The 21,865-nt window shown below is 42.8% G+C and overlaps 1 protein-coding gene across 2 annotated transcripts in view; it reads right to left on the bottom strand.

Annotated features, from left to right (window-relative positions):
* Window positions 1-1,035: 1,035 nt before the first annotated feature.
* The window catches only part of VAPA (VAMP associated protein A), a 32,313-nt gene continuing 11,483 nt past the window's right edge, over window positions 1,036-21,865 (bottom strand). The window contains exons 2-7 of one of the 2 annotated variants that reach the window (XM_072949269.1): window positions 15,918-16,070; window positions 13,030-13,133; window positions 12,513-12,593; window positions 6,675-6,785; window positions 3,050-3,223; window positions 1,036-1,782 (exon numbers count right to left, since the gene is read on the bottom strand). In XM_072949269.1, the coding sequence (XP_072805370.1) occupies window positions 1,624-1,782; window positions 3,050-3,223; window positions 6,675-6,785; window positions 12,513-12,593; window positions 13,030-13,133; window positions 15,918-16,070 (782 nt within the window). In that variant the 3' untranslated portion in view covers window positions 1,036-1,623. The remainder of the gene's footprint in view (window positions 1,783-3,049; window positions 3,224-6,674; window positions 6,786-12,512; window positions 12,594-13,029; window positions 13,134-15,917; window positions 16,071-21,865) is intronic. The other variant, XM_072949270.1, reaches the window with a different exon arrangement.

The following is a 21,865-nucleotide window of genomic DNA, read 5'->3' as shown; positions in this document are numbered from 1 at the left end:
TCTCACCTGCTTTTCCAGCTACCGGAGCACGAAGCACGTCTCACTGCGCGCCCTGCGGCCGCGCCGGAGTGCACGGGCCGGACTGCGGCTGCGCGGTGACCCCTGCACACGTGCAGTCTATGGGCTCTAACAAACCCAAAACATACCTGAAATGAAAACGCAACCAAAATTTACCAGACCATTCACTCCTTTATGTGATGGACACGCAGACCTGGGCCTAACATACTTCACCGCACCAAGTCAGGTCCCAACATCCAATTTCCCTTTCAGATGTAAGTGCATCTTTTACAAAGCCAACACATATTTTCAAAAACCAAAATTCACCTGTATTAGATTCTACTTAGAAAAAATGAACATCTTCCCTGGCTCCAAAATGTTCCATGCCGGTACAAATTAAATGAAGACACAAGACTAAGTGCAGGAAAGTCTATCAGACCCCAGAAAGGCATATTGAGACTGAAAACCTGCTTCACATGGTTACCAGACAGATCTGGAAAGGATAAAGTCACGTTTCACAAAGAAACTCCCAAGGCTTTACACTGAGTTCAGTAACGCCAAATTTCCATAATGGGAATCTGAGTGTCAAACTAGACAGGGAAGAACCCTACTTGTAACTACTACTATGCATAAACGCTGTAGGAGAACAATTAGGCTGGTCAGAAAGCAGTAACTAGAACCAGGGAGAACTAACCTTCCTTGAGACAACACTGGAAGACCCTGCTAAGAACGGGGAAAAGCAGACGCGACAGAGCCACAGGGCAGACACGCAAGCTGACTGAAACTACACACTTCGATTCTCATGGTACTTGTTTCATATCACCTTGAAGATAAATGGATTATGACCTTCCAAAACACCAAAAACCGCCTGAAATTTTATCAATTCCTTTCCTTAACAGAACGAGGGCTTTTAACCACAGACACTATAATATCCGAAAGGTAAGATAAATTACGCATTTTATAACTCAAATCACCACACAGTGCACCCTGGTTTCCCGACTAAAGACACGACAGACACAAACAAGCTATCGAGCAAGAATCTGTTAACAGTTTTATTATTTTTATGTTAAATACCATGGGACAGGATTGTAAGGATGAAAAACTCAGTCAACAACTGCCTCACAAGGGGTAAGAAAATTCTGCCATGATATTAGCAAAGGTAAAGGAGAAAATTTACACTGTAGGAGGCACCATTTCCCCGCAGAACACCTCTTGGCATTTCCTGAATGAGTGGGATTAGCAATCTAAATAAATCATATTTCAAGAGGTAACAGCAACAGATAAAATTTAAAGGGATTATTAAAATAACATTTACAAGACTCTGAACAATTCTTGAACTCTTATTAAAACCACAAAGAAAGAACAATTCTTTATTTATGAATTTCATACAGGACTGAATGTGCAACTGGCATCTGCTAGTGATGGTCTGTGACGTACAATCTGTCCGGAGCCGAGCACGCTGTTCTGACTGTGTTTCTAACCGTAAGAGACCACTGAAGGCGAGGCCTATATGACGCTGTACACACAAATGGTCACCGTGGGCCACACTACCAGTGAGATGGCAGGTGAACAAATCTTTTTCTGGTCAAGAGGGAAAAAAAGAAACAGCACTCTGCATGCGCCACTCTACAAGATGAACTTCCCTAGAAAGAATCCAATGAAAATGGCTGCAATTACAACAAGAAGTGAAGGAAGGGGGCTGGTGACGTTCTCTCTGAAGGACGCAGCTGAGGTCGATCCAGGTTTTTCCGAATGTGCTACTTTTCTGAGCCTTAAGCCTTCATCCTAGAAAAAAATACACACACATAAAGAGGTTTGAAGAACAAACACGTGTAAGGCTACTGAGCTAACGATCTGCAGACAGAAAGCAGACTAGTACGCACACGACTGGGGCCAGGGACAGGGATCAGCTGCGAGCCGGCCTGAGAAACCTTCTAGCTCAAAAGAAATATTCTAAAACTGGGTCCTAGTGATTGCTACACAACTCTGTAAATTTACTAAACTCACTGAACTGTACACACATTCACAATGGGTGTCTCCGGAATGTAAATTACATCTCAGTAATGCTGATTTTAAAAAGCGGAACTGAGAAATACACCCCTAAGATTAACACAGTTAAAGAAGAGGTCTGTGCAGGCGCCACCTCCCAGGCGGGCCGCGGCATCTTCACACGGGCCACACCTACCCTAGCCCCATCAGCCAAAGACGCCCGGAAACAAAGCCAGGGCAAAGGCGGCCGGAGGTCGGTTTACCGACTCACTGCCATCAGGGCACCTGCCCAGCAGAGGCACAAGGAAGAGACAGGACTTTACAGGGCTTGGGGGAGAGAGAGGTTCAGGATGAAGCAGAAACACCGCGTTGTGACACGCTCAGAGTCAAGCAGGAGGGCTGCGTGTGTGTCTGAGGGCCAGCGCTGGGTCTGGGCTGCAGAGGAGACAGAATCCTGCTTCGTGGAGACTACAGACACGGAGACTGGGGTGCGGGGTGCAGAACCTGCCTGTGAGGTTCTGCTGCTGGACTGGGGAGGGGGGCTGTGTCTGCATCGGTGACTGCGGCCCACCCCCCGGCGAGAGTGGGCTGCTCTGCTCCTACTGATACGTTTTCACACGGCAAAGTCTCTGACAGTCCATGATTTTCGGGGCAAGGTCTCTCATCAAGAAAACAGCTGTCATTTGAAGTAGGAGGCTGTTACGACACTTAGCAGGTATAGAATGACCATGGGGAGAGTGATGACGCCCATTTGCCGGGGCAGCTGGCTTCATCGGGCGCAGACCCCGACCAGAGGAACGGCAGGGCAGGGCTTCCACCTCCTTGGCGCAAGCTCATGCTTACGCACCCACTCTGATTCCTCCAGTGTGTTCACTAACACCGACCAAGAGTCCACCTGATCTCACACTGCTTCATGTGCAGTACTGGCTCTTCTGACGGTTTGTGGGCTCTGGCTAGGGGTGGGGCACCGCAACCAGGACGTGATCAAACTGGGGGAAGAAAACAGAACTGCAAGAGGATAAAGCTAAGCAGGACAGGCAGGCACAGCCTCCGGCGCACTCACCCTCAGGTGCCGGTTCTCCTCCGACAGCTTCAGCACCTCCCCCTGCAGCCGCTTGCACTCCTCCATCAGCTTCCTGGTCTCCGTGTCGCTGAGGGAAGCGCTGTGCGGCTTGGGCAGCGGCCCGTCTTGTTTCGCGGCGTTCAGGGGCGCCGTTTTGCTAGGCTCCATGTCATTCTGCGTAACAGAGACAGCGGAGGGAGCTGTTTAATGGACTCAGTCTCCTCACTGGCCTTACAAAGAACCGTAAATGCCACATCCTTCTTCTCCAAAAAAGTATTTCAATGAAGTTTTGACGATTTTCAATTTCGTTATTGAGAAGGTTTCTAGGTACCAAATGTTTGTTAAGCAAACGAGGCACGTGGCCCTCTCCCTCATCCGTCCCGGGGGAGGCTCCGCAGCCCCTCGGATGCCCCTTCCTACAGCAGCGCCGGGGGAGTGGCAGCCACGCTCCCCGCACCCACCCCCGAGCCCAGCGCTCCGGGCACTGCGCTGAGTGACTGACGCCAGCCAAAACCCACACGTGAAGCTAGCTTTCAGTGCTCTGACTCTGTCATTCAAATGAGGTGCTAGGGGAAAGGGGGCATTATCACAATTATGCCGATAAAATTAGGAGACTGCCTACGAAAAACACGTAAAAGAAAACCTAACTTCGATCAGTGGGAAAAGATAATGGAAGGAAATAAACACTGAAGGGAAGATAATGAACACAAACACGCATCACGGGAAAAGAAAAGGGACTCAATTCCACGACCTGGGACGCAAACAGAGAGAGGGTCCCTTCATCTCCTCAGCAACACTCTCCACTCCGCCTCGAGACACTGAGACGCTCGCCGGAATCGTGGTGAACAAGTGCCTCAGGCTGCTCGGCGTCCCCCTGGGGCCAGCGCGCTCGCCCTTTCCTCACCGCCTTCCCCTGCCCCCGGCCCACCCCGCCACGAGTAACAACCCTGTCTCGCACATACCTGACTCTCCTTCCTACTCTTTCCCTAGCAGTAACTAGAATTCATTTCAAAGGGACTTTTCAAGTGTGCTCAGATTCCAACCTGGAATCAGACTAACGTCTGCAAACAAGGATGGCGTGGCCTTCCCTGTGAAGGCAAAGGCCCAGAGCCAGCTACGCGGCAACTAAGCAGTCTTCAGGTTCCAGAAAAACACCACACTCATACCAGAGAGCTGACAAGAAAGTAAGAAGTGGGGGAAGGGCACAGCTCAGGGGCAGAGCAAGTGCTTAGCATGCAGGAGGTCCTGGGTTCAATCCCCAGTCCCTCCATTAAAAAATAAATAAATAAAACCTAATCGCCTCCCCACCGACTACAAGTATAAAAAATAGAGAGATGAGAGGCCAACAGATGGAGAGAAAAAAAATTAAAACGAGGACTCATCAAACTCCTCACAGCCTCCTATTTTTAAACAAATTCTTGAAGTTCCAGAAAATTGAATCATGAGAGGAAAAGAGGAAGATAGCCCCCATTCTCTCATCAGCCCAACACAACTACTGCTTATATATCATCTTCCGACATTTGTCGTGTGCGTATTTTAGAGTCAGCATACATGTAACATTTTTTATTTGTTTATACGTGCATCCTTTATATAGGTATTATTTAAATGACACAATGTCATTCAATATTCTGTTCTGTGCCTTACCACAATTACTCGTTAGACACCTGATGGCTAGCTTTCTACTCTTTGAGATTTTAAATAACATGTCAATCAGTATCTTTTCACCGTGGCACAATTAGATTTTCTTTTTACTGAAATTTTTCTTAATATTGTTACATTGCTTTTATAAGAAAAAGGAGAAAAAATGTCATAATCAATCTGTGAAGCATAAATGTTAGAACGCCAAGGATACAGTGAAGCTTAAACGCTTTCCAAAAGTGGGCCAAGGAAGTCATCAAGAAGTTACGCTGAGTGCATGAGTACCACGTGCTCAGCACCACGCAGGCCACCACAGCCAGTCAGCACACACAGCAGAGGCAAAGAAACCTACTTTACTTAAAATTAACTTCTGTCACGCAAGAGCATCCATGACCTAACGCGGTGGGGGTGGAGGGACCCCTGAAGAGCCTGGTGGACTCGCTGAGGCTATGCACCTCGCGCTTCCTCTCAGGGGCCACAATGAGGTCTGGCTCCAGAAAGCAGCGAGTTCCTTGAGGGGCGCCTCAACTGGTCCAGAAAGGGGAGCGTGGCTGTCCTGAGGACCACGAAACAAGCCAACGGGGGGATTCAACATGCTGTGCCTCTTCGGCAACTGACGAAGAGTAACGTCACACTAACCATTACGTCTGACACTGCAACTCAGAATGGTCAAAGCCACAATATCAAGACAAGAAGAAAACATGCTATTTCGTGCATTTTCCAGTTTTACATTATTCAGACTCTCTGCAGTAATCCCCATCCGTCTATGAGCTGAATTTACTTCTGTATTTTTTTTAAAAACCTTCAGAATTTCAGTTCCAATATTCCAAGTTATTCCTCTTGCGGGGTAATCAGAAAACGTGAGGGCTTAGGGACTGGACAGAAAGGGAAAGGGAAAATACAAGGCAAAGTAGGTTTTTCACTGACGCCTTGGGATGGATAAAGGAGCAAAAAGAATGTCAACGTGGGGCTCCATTCTGCTGACTACTGTGAGGGACCAAAGGTACGTACAGGGAGTTAAGAGGCTAAAGCCAAGAGCCACGGCATGAAGCTGCCAGGAGGCTTAGGAAGGGCCTTACCCTGGAAAGAGGCAGTATTTGAATAATAAAGTTACTGAAGATTTATTTTCACTCTAAACAACTCATTTACTTTTTCTCGAGGATTAGGATTCCCAGAAGTAAGTAACTAAACGCACAAAATTTTAAAACTATTAGACATTTAAAGAAAGGATTTTTTTTCAGCCTCAGCACACATATTCCCTGCAAAGCCTAATCAAAGTGAAAGCAACCTGTCCCCACTGTGGGGTTCCTAAAGCTCCCAGTAAGCATGAAATGGCACAGAGAATCACACAGCAGCCACTACGTCACCGAGAGTCACTGTCACCTGACTGAGGTGCCTTCAGTTCTACCTGAGTGACTGTTAAGGACAGTGTGTACACACAGACACACACACAGAGAAATTAATAAATGCAAATATGGCCTGAAGATCGTTGGTGCTTTTGCCACAGATCCCCTACCCGGGGCATTTGTAAACAACTAACAGTGACAGTTAGAGAAGGGTTACCGTTGCTGGCATCTGGTAACAAAACATAAAGCAGCAATTTCGTTTGTCTTTTTCAAACACATGAACACAAATATTTGCCTGGAGAGCAGCGTACGCCAGCTCCCACCTTCACTGCTGCGCTCGCTGGTCTGCTCAAACCCCAGGGACAGGAGAACCTGCGCCAGCGCCACAGTCAAGTTTGCTCGCACATCTGTCCTGCTCACTACTGAGATTTTATTAAGCGCCGCATTTGCTTTTTTAGAACAGAATAGTCTGCATGCCTGACTTTTAACTGGTCCTACTGTAACTTCAAACATAGCTGACAATTTCAGTTCTAATTACTTCACGCAGCACACAGTAAGTACCACGCACGTGCCAGGCAACTGCATGAACAGAAGCAGCAACCCTAGCAGACCCCTGTGTCTGACAGCTCCCTAAAACAAACCTTCCGTTTCTCCTGTTTGAACACACTGAGTCCCCTGGCAGGCGTCGCGCCTGTGCTGCTGGTGCTGCTCAGCGGAGTGCCAGCCGGGGCGGTCGCCGGTGGAGCTACACCCTGGGGCGGCATGGGAAACAGTCTCAGAGTCACCCCGAGCTCTGACTTCTCCTGCACGGGACTGGGAATGACTGACACAGAAATCATTAGGCTCTACAACATACACATTATCCTACAGAAATGTGCTACACGTAAGAAGTAACAGTAATAAAAGTAACAGCTATGTTAAAGCAAAAAGTGTAACATTTCTGAACTTTTTATATGACTTTCCAAACAAAATTGGTTATGATTAAACTGGCATTACGGTTACTAAGTATATAAACCTTACTGAACTTATGCTAGCCTCATGTCCTAAAATGAATACCTTCTAATGGTGTAGCTCTGAATTTTTGTTACCAATCAATACTTGTCAATATCCGAAAAATAAGCACTTCATACTTCCTTACCTTCGGTAGCACTCAACCTGAACGATTTTTAAGTCAAATTAATTTCTTCCTCAAGCGTGTGAAAACTGCAAGGATTTATAAACCTCTCCTGTATTCAACGACTCCCCTCCCGAAACACACACACACGCACATACACACACACACACACCCCTACTATGTCCCACAACCAATAAACAAGGACACACATAATATTCTAGTTATACCATTATCATCTCCACAGTTCTCTTCCTATCTTCTCAAATTCCTTTAATACACATAAAAATACTATTATACAAAAAGGCTGTACAGACTCTGAAATAATACTTACTGACCCAGGTCACTGTATGTAACTAAGACAAGTCCACCTTACTCATTAATAATACACTGTTCCCAATCTGCTCTGTCTCAACAGAAAACAATGCATATTTAAATCATAAAAAGTCTATTCCTAGGACCCCTGAAATTCCCTCTTCTTGACAGCCCTTCAGTCTTCATTAAGACAAGTCAGTGTCTTTTCCTACAAAATATGTCATTAACAGATGTTAAATGGGGGCATAAATGAAATACAACACATTTTTAAAACTTGGAAAATGTCAAGTGGAGTTGGTGGCCTCAAAACAAACCAAAACAATTTTTTATCTCAATACAAAGAAGTGAAAGGGGATAAAACATAAGTAACAGGTTAATTAGGGGGATGCCACAGCTCAAGTGCCAGAGCCATGCTGAGCACACACAAGGTCCTGGGTTCAATCCCCAGTACCTCCTCCAAAAGCAAATAAACCTAATTACCTCCCCCCAGCAAAATAAACAAATTAAAAAAAAGGTATATAAAACCATTCAATCCTGAAAAAACACGACCAGTAATTAGACATTAGATTTCAAAATATGGAGTTGATAATAACTAAAAAGAGCTAACAACTCAGAGAACCCCACTTTGTAAAACACCATCCACGTCCAGCCACCAGCAGCCTGGGGGAGGGGCTGAGTGGCTCTCAGGAGCAGCCCCGCACGCTAAGGCACTATTAGCTAATGCCTGCTGTCCGGGAATAATGTTAACGGTACCTCCTTTTATTCTAAAATAAAAGGATTCTCAGAATCCTAGGTCCTTCTAAGTATGATCCAAATCAAATAGCTATTTCCCAAAAAGAAGCTCATATTCTAATGACGGTTCTAGTAAATTAGGACTGTTTTATCACCAAAAAATGACTTCTTTAAACTTCAAAAATGAAAACATGGACTCAATCACTATACTTCTAAAGCTGGCAACTTTCCTACCCTACAAGGTGACCAAATACTTCAATCATCATCTTAGTTACACATTCGGTATCAGGGTCCTAAGAAACCCAAAGAAATCAACATAATAATAACTCACCGTTTTCCAACTGTTCTTAGAAACAGTAAACACCCAAGAACTAACAGCACGCCTAAGAAGATCCAGATTTTCAAACAGGTGAGGTATCCTTACACCATGTACTTCCATGAAATACCAGTCTACACCTTTGGGGGGCACGGATAGGTGCGTGAGAAGCTGCAGGCAGGGGCGAGTGGGACACGGTGCTTCACAGAGCGTCACAAGGCCTACACCAGCCATGGGAAGAAGGAACCAACAACTGTGGCAGCAGCTGTGCTATCCGTCAGCTCCGGATACTAACCAAGTTTTTCCAAGCCGAGGACTAAAGATCACACATTCTGACAATGGACTCTTCAGAGCAAATGTGCAAGGGACCACTAACTGCAATGAACAGAGAAGGGCTTCCCTTCTCTGAACACAAACTACACGTCCAATCCGGACAGAGCTGCGTATTAAACCACAAGTTGTTGCCAGAAACTTAGTTAAAAACTGAATTGAATTTTGCTTAAAATAACATACTTTTTAAAACCTACTAACAACGAAACTAAAAACAGTCAAACCATGTCACTATAGGAATGTACTGTACAGCAATTATAAGTATAAACTAAGAAAATGTATTTTATATTCTACTTCTAAAAATACACAATACCAACAGTTCTCATTACATTTTTGTGAATCTTGCACATTTAGAAATGTGTTTTCCTGGAACAAGGGAGCGTCACCTGTAATCAGTACGTGTAAGTCATATGGCATCGTACCAGCTCATCTGTGGCGCTGACAGCTCTTATCCAGGCAAAACTCTACTCAGTGATGCCCTAATTCCCTCACAGTCAAGGTTCATACCAAACAGAAGACAGACAGACAGAAAAAGGACGCTCGGCAATGTTCTAACCGTGTCCACGCATGCTAGGAAGAAGTCAGTGTGTCCAAGTACTGTGGTCTGCAGGCCGTTGTATCCACTCACCCCCAAACACTACTAAGCTGGAAATGGCAAGCTGCACTAACCAACACACGGAGCATCACAAAAGAGGGGTCTACATGTACTCGTACACGTGTATGAATGTATATATACACACGTGGTTTCATCCTAAACTAGTGTAACAAATACACCCCCAAAATTGTGTGTTTTGTACTATTATGAACACTCCAGATTTGGTTACTTCGAGGTTTCATATCTTCTACAAAGGATGAGATGCAACATTAAACTGATGACTTAACAGGAAGTCATATAATCAACCATTCAGATGGAACCAGGTCTGGGCCAGGCCACACTCAATTTGAATACATTTCTCAGTCACTGAGATTTCTTGTACAATCTGCAGGTTAGTAGCACCACAAGAATGAGTTTAACAGAAACAGACCCACAGACACAGAATACAAACTAGTGGTTGCCAAGGGGGCGGGGGTGGGAAGGGACAGACTGGGAGTTCAAAATTGTAGAATAGATAAACAAGATTACACTGTATAGCACAGGGAAATAGACACAAGATCTTACGGTGGCTCACAGAGAAAAAAATGTGACAATGAATATATATATGTTCATGTATAACTGAAAAATTGTGCTCTTCACTGGAATTTGACACATTGTAAAATGATTATAAACCAATCAAAAATGTTAGAAAAAAATGAGTTTAAGCAGTATTAATGTTTCCAAAAGTGTATTTTACAGAACACCAGGCATTCCATGAGAAGTTAACTGTATTATATGAAAGAAAAAAGAAATACTAGGTTAACCATATTTTCTTTACTCAGGGCTTTGAATATGCAAATATGCAGTGTGCTTATTTATTGGGAGACACAGTATTGATAGCATTTTTCCAAGCTCATCTGCGCACAGAGCCTTCCAATCCAGTATACGTCGGGAAGCGTGTGTCTGCTGCACCCTCGCTGAAGGCCGCTGCTGGGCTGCAGACAGCACCGCCCGGATGCAGCTCCTCTGCACATCTGAACTGTACAAACATGAAGCCCTGGAAGGCTCATTTCACGTGCGAACTTGAAATGTGAATTCCAAACACTTAAAAACACCCGTCAGGAATCAGCACAGCACACAAGCCGCACGAGCCACTCGTTCCAGAAGCACTGCCTCCGGGTCACGAGGTGACCGGCCGTTCTCCTCAGGGGTGGTGTGCGTTTCACACGTTCTGCATTTCCCAAGACCTTCAAGAACGTACCCCAACCACAACATCTAGCCACTACCTCAAGAAATAAAAGGATGCACACCATCTTACGTGATTTATGTGATGCTGACGTAATTTACAGTGAAAATTTCAGCATTTGAAGAAGTGCCCCTAAATGACAATCAGGCCCCCAATCGAACTTTGGCCGGAAGAATGGTTTGACAGGAATTCTTTGTCTTACTCCCAGGGTCCAGATTGTGGTCTTGAAATACCATCTCCCACTAGAAAGACCCAGAGCTTCTTGAAGAAGCGTCTGGTTCCAGGTCTGGGCATGGAAATAATCCTGCCAAATGAGACATCAAGAAAATTACCAAAGACCACTAAGGTGAAAGGATGCAGGAACTGATCTGACAAACACTGTATGCTCGCACTCGCATGTGGACTCTTAAAATATTTAAAACATCAGTAACAACAACAAAACCCCGAAATAAGAAGAGATCAGATCTGTGGTCACCAGAAGTGGGGGCAGGGGGAGGAAGAACTGGATGAGGGTGGTCAGCAGGCGCAGGCCTCCAACTGCAAGACAAGGAAGGACTGGAGAAGTGATGCACCTGGTAACAGTCACACCCTAAGACTTCCCACCATGGCCAGGGCAGGGGGAGCGGTGACTCTCTCTTTTGCAGCTGCACGAAATGATGACGTTGAATAAACTTACCGTAGTCATCACTTCACTCTACATGTAAGATAAGTCTTTACGCTGACACCTTCAACTTACACAGTGCTGAATGCCACGCAGAGCTCAATAAAACTGGAAATAACATTCGCCAACCCAGACAACGTGCTATGTTTTCTCGGTTCCAGTAACAGGAGCTGTGCAAGCCATCAGCTTCCTGGCAGCTGAGTCGGCAAAAACAAAGTAAACTCCGAACAGGAAGCACCAACACGCGTCAAACCCTCCTTTCCCAGTAAGGACATGAGTAGTCACATTTTCTATTTTTGGTAAACATCTCAAAATCCCTTTAAAAAGTCATTTAAAAACACAATAAAGATTTGGTCAACACCTAACTACCACTCTGGCACTTTCTCACTTCATCCTGTCCCAAAAAGCAGCACACCGGAGCCTACACACTTACTCTGTGAGCTCACCCTGTGACGGGGCGGGCGCCGCCAGACAAGGCGGCAGCCACGCTGGCCTGCACCCTACCCGGGCCAGCACCTGTGTGCATCCGTATTATTCCATGTATTACGTCACACACACAACCTACTCACTCTCCAGGTCTCTCCCACAAACCACAGAAAAAATCCAAGTGTCCATTTCAAAGGGGAACCAAGAAAATGAGCAGAGCCCATTCTATACAGAGGCCGCTTTATAAACTCCACACATACACAACGCAGTTCCTCAAGCTGTATTTGCCTCATACTGATTAAAAAGCAACATTAAAATTATTCACTAAGGAATAAAACCGAATGTATTTTGACCAAAACTAATAGTGAGCAAAACACCTGGGAGTGGCCTAATTCAGAATAAACTGCTTGTCCATGTAAATACAGTATACAGGATATCTCCTGGTAATATAGTTGCCAAAAGTGGTTTATGTCTGTAATTTAATTATCTCATTCTAGAAAAGAACTTGAAGTGGTTTAAGTGACAAAATTGTGGTAGAATAAGATGATTCTTCTCCATCACACAGCTTGTAACAAAAAGCATTTTTCTTCCTGAATGAACAAAATGCTAGCAAATGAAGAGCACGTCCACATCGAGGTCCCAGAAAACCGAAGCACCGAGTCTTAGCAAGTGGAGCACTGCATCGCACACCCACCAAGGCCGACGCCAGAAGCAAGATGATGCAAAGGAACTGACGGTGTATCGCAGCTTCCAATCTTCTCTACTTACCAGTTTATCATTTTCATTGGGCATTTCAAATACACATCTCAATTTAGAATCCATTAATTCATCGGGTTTTGCCTCTTTCCACTAAAAACAAACAAAACCAAACAGTGAGATAGAAGAGATGTGATCGTGACAAACCAGCTTCACCTCAAGGGACAAGGAACGGGCTGGTGTGGCTGCCTGGAGCAGTCAAGGGGCCTGTGGCTGCAGGAGCCCCGCTGGCCGTACCCAGCAATGCCACAGGGCTTGTCATGTAACCCCAAGAGCTACTGTCGCCACCCGTTAAAGCCGCACTGACATCCCTGGCGGTCACAGGACTTTACTCTGAATAGCAGCACTTCTCAACTGTCCCTGAGAAACACTGCTTCACAGCCCCTTCATTCTTAAGTTAGTCAGGATCATCTGCGGTGAACAGATGTACAGGTTTTGTTAATTTAAAAAACTGGGTTTCTCAATCAACAACAAAACCCACAGTGTAAACAGTATCCCCCAGTGAACTCCGTTCAACTTCCGTACTCACCACAGCTTCCATATCTGAAAAGTTTGGTGGGGCGAAAATGGTCTGTACCATAAACTTGTGCTTACTCTTCTCGTTGGGGTCGTAGTCGAAAGGCTGCAGCATTACTGAGTAAGAGGAAAGGACACGTCACACTGACTCTGCATCTGTTGGCTTCTTATCGTTCCCTAACTTCCGAAGTGAAGAAAACCAGGAAGGATCCAAGAAGCCAAACTGGAAGACTTACAGTCAGGATCCAGAAGCAACTTTATGATTTCAAATTACTTTTAAATTGTCTACCTTTCTTATCTGCTAAGTCTTTAACAACCCATAAAATAAACAAATGGCTATTTAAAAAATAAACATCTATAATTACCCTCTCTAAACTTCAGCTTGAAAAATTTTCAAAACTTTGCCAACATTAACTATTACAATGCCTGTAAACTCAAAATCTAGTAAATTGTCTATTGAAACTACTTAAAATATAAATTTAGGCTTCACATTATTTAACAATAATATCTCTTAAAATTAGACAACAGGGGTATTTATAGGAGAAATTCTAGGCAACTTAAAAACTCACTACCATATTAATGTTCTGACATAACTAATTCTTCTAAAATAGATTTTAAATAAATACTTATTCAAGAGCTTATCAATTTGTTTAAAAATGATTCTAAGAAAATAAAATCTACAAAGAAACCATAGAGCCTCATGATTTCTAGTATTTTTCCAGCATCCTAATAATTACACTCAATTTTTTTCTAAGCACTTATGATTTCCAGTGGCCTACAAGAGGGTTTTTAGAGGCTCTATGTGGTTTTAAATTATGTAATATAAATCTAGTAAGAGGGTCTAAAAACTGAATCAGTAATTACACAAAACATATATACAGTATTGTGGAAATGACTCCCCTGCTGACGTTTACAGTATTTCTAAGATAGACTCAACACTTTCAAAAAGGTAAATGCAAATAAGCAAACGTCAGAAATATCAAATTACACAAATTCTTATTTCTAAGTTAAGCCTACGACGACATTCCCATTAACGTTCGTCATGGTTAAAAGAAACTTTCAAAGGCCAAATACACAGCAGCAGGAAACGCACACGACAGGGGGGCGGGATGAAGCCCAGAAAACACCCACTAAGCTCCTCACTGACACCCCTCCAGGCTGAGCCCTGGGAGCTGGGTGAAAAGAAAACCTACAGCTGCTTACGACTTTTGATAGTTATACTCTAAGGTTGCAGACCACGTAACAAGAGGAAGAGAATCTTAAAATACATATATAAATGGAGACAAATTAAAGGAGAGAATTCACAAAACAAAGTGCTACAAGGAGAGAGGAAAAAAGGAAGAGTATGTAGACAGAGAGTTGCCCAGGGAAGGCTGCAGAAGGAAGAGCGGCTGGAGTGACCCTCCTCTAGGAAGGGGCTGCATGGAAAACAGGAGCGCCAAGTCCCATGTGGCGGAGAGGAATCTGAGCGCACGCCATGGTGACAGTAGCAAGTGCATCTGGAGTTTTTAGTAAGTGAGATGGCTCAATACCAGGGGTATATGTGGGAGAATGTGCTTGGAAAAGTATACACGTCCTTAAGAAACATTAATACAGTGAGACTTCAGCAAGCTAGAACCCTCAAAGGTCATTCTAAATAGTTTCATGGGTTCTGAGGGATAAAGCTGTCTGCACCAAAAACTATTTTTTAACCACATGGATAGAAATAATTCTGTCTTCTTCCAATTTACCTAAAGGCGTGAAGACTTAGAGAGCAACTTCCAGAACACACTTGCTCACTGCTTCCCCTTCCTATTTCTGCCTCCAGATCCCATGTGCTCACAGCTTCATCTTCTCAATTCCCAGCCATCTTGCCCATGAACTTATGGCTTGGACAAACCCATATGAAAGCAGCCTCCCAGCCACCACCAGACTGGCTAAAAACATCTTTTCTAGGGCCTCCCAGCTCCGAGTTTGGGGCTACAATTACTGAGGGAGGATTTAGTGCCACCAAGAACTCTGACTGTGGTCTGTCCTCGACTGCCTGCACAGTCGGGCCCCACTTCTAACTATCTCTGCCCTAGGCGCTCACTCTTTGTGTGACTTACTGTTTTTAATCTGCTGTGGGCCTGAAAACTAGAAAACAGATACGGAACTATTATATTCCCTTAGGAATACCTATCAGGACCACCCAGGCATGATTTTTCAAACATACGCGTCCAGGCTATGTCCCCAGAGATCCCGATCTGAGAGGCCCCCGAGTTTTTAAGACACAGTCGCAGACGTGGGAATGACTGCTAGAAACCAAGGGTAAGTGGTCTCTGTGCGAAGCCAGAGAGGTTCTCCTGTCAGTAAGACACACTGTCATCCTCACTTCCTGCCTCCCAGCTGTGCTAGACCAGCTCCCTACAGGACCGTCAGGGGCGCCTGAGGGCAGAAAGACCAGCTTACAGGGCACAGTAGCACAGACTCCATGGCAGGAGTAAGCCGGCCATACGTGGAAGGAACCAAGAATCCTCCTTGCACTGTAAGTAAACACAAAACGGAGTAACAAAACTAAAGTTTTCAAGTGCCAAGGAGCTATTGGTATTAACAATAAAAGGCAGAAAGACTCATCTAATTTGATAACTATTGGCAAAAAAGAGGTACCAGTAACTATTACGCAAAAAATTCAGGATAATACCTCTCCAGCTGCATGCAATACGTAACAACAGCTGGATCCAAATGACAACTAGCAAATCCCCAAAATGACACATTTCAAAGATAAAATAATACGGGCAGAGGATGTGGTAGTGAACTGTAGACGCAAAGTGCTTACAAGCTGACCGCATACACGGCCACCTCAGGACAGGGTGAGAGGTTCTGCAGCAGCCTGCGCACAGTGAAAGAGCAGAGAGGCTTGGGGCGCGGCTTGTAGGCTACCTGAGACAGTCACGGTCAAGCCCGGGTCGATAATCCCACTGTTGGGCCGCACACAGTACCGACGGGGCGCTGTAGTCTTCACCTTGAAACACACTTTTCTATCCGATGGATTCCGCAACTTTAGATTTGTAGTGACTACATCTGTGAAGGGGCCTGTAAGGTTTAAAAACCAAAAAGAGGGGAAAAATTTAATTGGATTCACATACACACAAACACACACACAAAAGCAGAAATCAAAACTGAACACACATAACCTCAATTTTACATAACGTATGTACCGAAGTCTGTGTACATAAATACACCTGAGACAAGCAGTAGCTTCCCATAGGGGTAAACTCACAAAGGCGTTTTATTTTCTCCTTCATTTCTTATCAGATTTCCTAAAACTGCTACACGAACATTTTACTGTTTCTATCTAATAAAGTGCATTTTCAAACTTTCAATTTATGAAGGAATTCCACAGCGATACCGCCAGCGCGCTCTTACCGCATTACTGAAAGACGGGGGTTTTCCAGGGGTCCGCAGACCAGGGTCAACCTTCACACTCACGTGACTGAGCCGACCACAAAGACCTCTTCATCTGAGACACCACGCCAGTGACAAGGGCGCTCTCACTTCTCCTGAGTCGGGTCTAACTCCTTCACTCGTTTGCTCTCTCACTCACGTGTTTGCCCAGTATTTATCATGAGCACTGCTGCAAATGCCCTACATACAGGTTTGCTTAAGCTTTGGCTCTACACCCAGATAACACAAAGTTGCAAAACAAAGGACCCCAGAAGGTAATCCAGCCCTGCCTGAATTACCTAAATCCCAAACCAATTTTTCGTCAAGGGGGCGGGGGATGAGGAGGGGAACAAAGAGAACAGCTGTTTTTGTTCTTGGCTGAAGAAAGGCCTAAAGACAGACTCAACAGACTTAGACAATAAACTGAGTATCTGTTCATTTAGAGACAGAAGACAAACTTAAAAATACACCCCAATGAAGCAATAACCACACACTTCTGACTAACCCAAAAACAATTTTAAGTGGTTTCTAAAACAATTAATTTTAAGTTATATTAAAAAAAAAGAGTGAGAAGGCTGAAATCAAAGACAACTATTGTCAACGCTACTGTCCCTCATTTAAACAAATAGTAATAAGCATGTCTTTTAAAACTTTAAAATATTTACTGTATGGAGCCCAGACTGAGAAAATTCCTCAACTCTGCCAGAAAACGTTTCCCATTTTGTTGAATATTGGAAAATTACCTAAAACAGAGGCTTGAAGGGGAACAAACAGCCAAATGAAAAGCCATTATTAGGAAGAGAGCCAGGCTGAAAACAGCAGGTCTCCCAATGCAACACGGGGACAAGAAACAGACTGTAAGAGGCACTTGCTCCAAGCCCCTGGAAATGAATCAATTTTATCTTATGCTTAAAGCTTGTGAGTTGTAAGCTATTTTCTAACAAATAAAAATTTGGCAAGACATGGAAATAACCTAAATGTCCTTGGACAGATGACTGGATAAAGAAGTTGTGGTATATTCATACAATGGAATACAACTCAGCCATAAAAAAGAATAAAATGATGCCATTTGCAGCAACACAGATGGACCTAGAGATCATCATTCTAAGTGAACTAAGCCAGAAAGAGAAAGACAAATACCATATGATATCACTCATACGTGGAATCTAAAAAAAAGACGGACAAACTCACTTACAAAACAGAAACAGACTCACAGACATATCAAACAAACTTACGGTTACCGGGGGGAAAGGAGTGGGAAGGGATAAATTGGGAGTTTTGAGATTTGCAGATACTGACTGGTATATACAAAGTAGATAAACAAGTTCATACTGTGTAGCACAGGGAACTATGTTCGATATCTTGTAGTAGCTTATGGTGAAAAAGAATATGAAAATGAATCTATGTATGTTCACATATGACTGAAGCATTGTGCTGTACACCAGAAATTGACACAACATTGTAAACTGACTATACTTTAATAAAAAAAATACACATAACAAAAAAAAAAAGAAATGAAAGCATATATCCATGCAAAGACCTGAACACAAATGTTCGTAACTGCTTTATTGGTAAAAGTCAAAAACTGAAAATCACCCAAATGTCCATTAATAAGTAAATGGATCAACAAACTAACATATCTATAAAAGGGAAGACTACTCAGAAATAATGAACAATTCAAAAAAAAATTTGGAACTGGGTTGAGAGAGAAGACAGAGATAAGAGAACATTAGAAGAAAACATCTAAAGGCAAGAGACCAGTTACAGAAAAACTTTTAATGTGAAATAGCCATTTAAAAAGTACGCACTTTAAGTAGATATAAACATATATGAACTATAACCTTTTGAATAGTTTGCTTTTACATAGGCAAGTTAATCACTCAACTTGTATATTATTTTATACTTTTTAATATGTTATATTTATACGCTGCTTCTTCAATCCCAGCGGCTTGCATATTCTGACAAGCAGCTAACGAACCCACCATACGCTGTCACAGAAGAGTAAAGGAGAAAGCTTCAACCTGCCCGTTTTGCTACATGAATTCACGAAATTGTTGGCTAGAGACACATTTTAAGTTAATACAACTAGGAGTCTTAAAGACGTACATTCCATTCCTCAACATTCTCAAAATCCATAAGTTACTACAGGTAACTGAGAATGTGTAAATTGTTATGGGACTATTTCAACTAGGACTTTAACATTAGCAGCAAGCATGGACTAAAAAAAAACACCCCAATTTCTTAGTAAAATGACAAAACATTTTAAAAAATTCTAACAATCCTGTATTTTTAGAATGTAATTATGTAATAAGATTTTTAAACTTTTTAATTTTAAAATCGATTTTTTAATTCTCCCCAATTTTAGAGGAAATCCAAATAAGGTAAAATGACTGATTTTTTACACTGATTTAGAAAACCACGTGTCCACTTTCATTAACATATGAATTCTGAAATAGCACTTGAGCTTTACATTGCCCAGCTGGGCTTATAAATCTTAAATAACAGATTGTGGTCTTTCTAGACATAAAAATGCAAACTATCTAAAGATGAAGAAAATATGCCAAAAGAAAAAACTCCACCAATTCAAAACAAAATTCTTAACTGGATATGTTAACCTTATCAGCAAAATGTAAAATTACCTGTAAGAAACCCACCTAACAAATGAATTTGAGGTTTTCCACTCGCCTGTGTCCCTCTAGCCAAGCCTCTCAACGTAAGGGTTGCTCCCGGCAGACCGTTCTGCGCTGGAGCCCGTTTTCCAGGTTAAAATGGAAAATTAGCAAGTACTAATAACCGTTAGCCTAAGAGTAACCAGATTTAACAGACTGAAGAGTTCCTAGGAAGAAACATCTGGTCCACTTTTGTGCATCACAGGGTCTGATGAAAACTATATACTACCCCAGGAAAACATGCCATGCAGATATTCAGGACAGGTTTAGCTTGAATATTTCTGGAGGGTGAGGGTGAGACAAGGAGATTAGGTTGGGGGAGGGACTCCTGCAGCCTGCAGGTTAAGAAGACCTGATAAAACCTACCTTTACAGGCCCTCAAAAATAAGAGGAAAAGTTGTGTGATTTATCCACTACGACACAGCCACAGACCCCAGGGTAACCCGTCACTGTCAGGCACGTCTGTCTGACAGTGTGACTGGGCGGCGCTATTGGCGGGGGGGGGGGGGGGGGGATGGGGGACAGGCAGTGGGACCTCCTGCAATAGCAGGGCAGACCCATGCAATCAAGTTATTATGCCCCCTCCCACCAAATGTTCAAATACCCCTCCAGGAACTCATACTGGTGAAAAATCTCTTTTCCAGAGATACATCTACTGTGTACAACAGGAAAAGTTTGTTCTCTTTCTCCAAAACGTTAAAAGGTGGGTTTACCAGCACAAAAACTATTCTACCAACAGCAATGTCACTCAGGACACTCGAATCACTGCAACATATCTCTTTCAGTCATTCACATGATTCTACTTATATGCATAAATATTCTTCTTTTGCCCTTATTTCAAAACGTTAAAGAAAACCACAGTCGGCCTCTATTCAGATAACTCTTGCCTGCTCTTAAATTCAAACCCAGTCGCTGAAATTAGGTTACAAGCATCTGGTCACTTCAGTGCAGTCACACCCAAACACATCCAAGTGTACACTTCATTACAAACTTACTTTATTTCTCCTTTATGTTGTAGTTAGGGCACTGTATTAGTATTTCAATTACGTACCTTGGTAGGTAATTTTAAACATGAATTTTCTTTCAGGATGGTAAAGGAGGCATTACAAAATATAAAATGTTAAAATGAGACAGTGTGTCTAATGAGGTTAAAAACCACTGCTTTATATCAATAATCTTCTGCTCTATCCCCTGCAATACGTGCGTGGTTAAACCATTAAGAACGAGTAAATGGTTACCATAAAAAACAAGTTAACTCTGAAGGGAAAGGAGGTACAAGAGGGAGAGGGTACAAGAAGGCCTTTCGCAGTGTAGGCCAAGTTCTATTTCTTACCCTGAGCACTAATTACTTTTTGATAATTCTTTAAACTGTATACATTTTTGTTATGAAAAATAATAAAGGCTTTTTTCTTTTTTAAGAAAAACTGACCTTTGACGTAAACTAAAAAAAAAAAAAAAAAAACCGAAAAAACAGTGAAAAAAAATGAGAAAGTGAAACATTTAAAGCAATTTATATAAAAAACAAATACTCATGTTTGGAGGATTTCTGAAACTTAATCCCTGTAAGTGAGGAAAACCCTGCCGTTTGTCCAATATAAATGCTTAGTTTAACATTTAGAAATAATCTTAAAATGGACTGTTGCAGGAATTATCTGACAGGAAACTAGTCACCAATCACAGGTACCATCTGATACATAACTTCCTATTTTATAGATGAAATCTCACTGTTTATATGTAAAAACAGTCCACATAAAACAAAATTCCGCACAATACAGGTTACATTTACTTGCACTCTTTTACTGAAAGAAAAGAAGAAAAGAAAAGAAAAGAAAAGGAAAGGAAAGAAAAGAAAGAAAAAAAGGAAGAAAGAAAGAAAAGTTCTGTTAGCTACACGGCTGCCCTGGTTTAGCCTCCCTTTTCAGTAGCCAGGACCCTTCCTGCCACTAAGTATTCTGTCCTAACTCTAAGACGCTGTCACTCCAGTAAGGCAAAATCCTATTCTCAGTCCCAAATTCTAACAGTCAGATAGAAGTGCAACATACATAAATAAGACTTCTGTGCAAATAAGTTTGGAAAAAAGATAGAGCTTCAAATTCCAAAAATGCAGGAGAATTTAGGGCAGCTCACCCAGAAGGCTGTCCTAAGTGAGACTGGCCTGCCTTCTTTATCTAAAAATCTATTTCCAGTATGAAATGCTGTAGTACACCTAAGATTCAGAGCAATGCTTTCCTTTCACATAGTGGGAACTTTATTCTCCAAACCTCTCACTCTAAAAAGGAACTCAAGCTAAAAACAGCTAAAAGTAGAACCACTCTGACTAAACAAATTTTAAAATGGTCATCATCTATGAGTACTTTAATGTAAATTGCCATTAAAGTTTTCCTGAAATGCCAAGCTTTGTTTAGCTGCAAAGACAACTACTTGGGGGAGAGTAGAGAGGGGGAGAGAGCAGGTGGCTTTTCTTCCAACATTTTATTTTGAAAAATTTCAAACAGAGGAACTGAAATAGGTGGACAGTGAACAGCTATTTGGCCACTATCTAGACTCTACAATTAACACTTTGCTGTTATTTACTTTGAGACACATCAATTATCCAGCCGTATGTGTCTGTCCATCCATCTTATTCTGATGCATTACGAAGGAAGCTGAGACCCCTACTAAACACCTCAGCACACGTACCAACTTGAGTTCAATGGTACCTGCTTACTGACAAGAGAATCCAATTTTAATTCAGGGTGAGCAGTCCTGAATACGGCATGGCGCATTTCAGAAACA

This window comes from Vicugna pacos, chromosome 24 (assembly GCF_048564905.1).
Source record: "Vicugna pacos chromosome 24, VicPac4, whole genome shotgun sequence".
In the NCBI taxonomy this organism is placed as follows: Eukaryota; Metazoa; Chordata; class Mammalia; order Artiodactyla; family Camelidae; genus Vicugna; species Vicugna pacos.
This window is presented reverse-complemented; position numbering and strand designations above follow the sequence as displayed.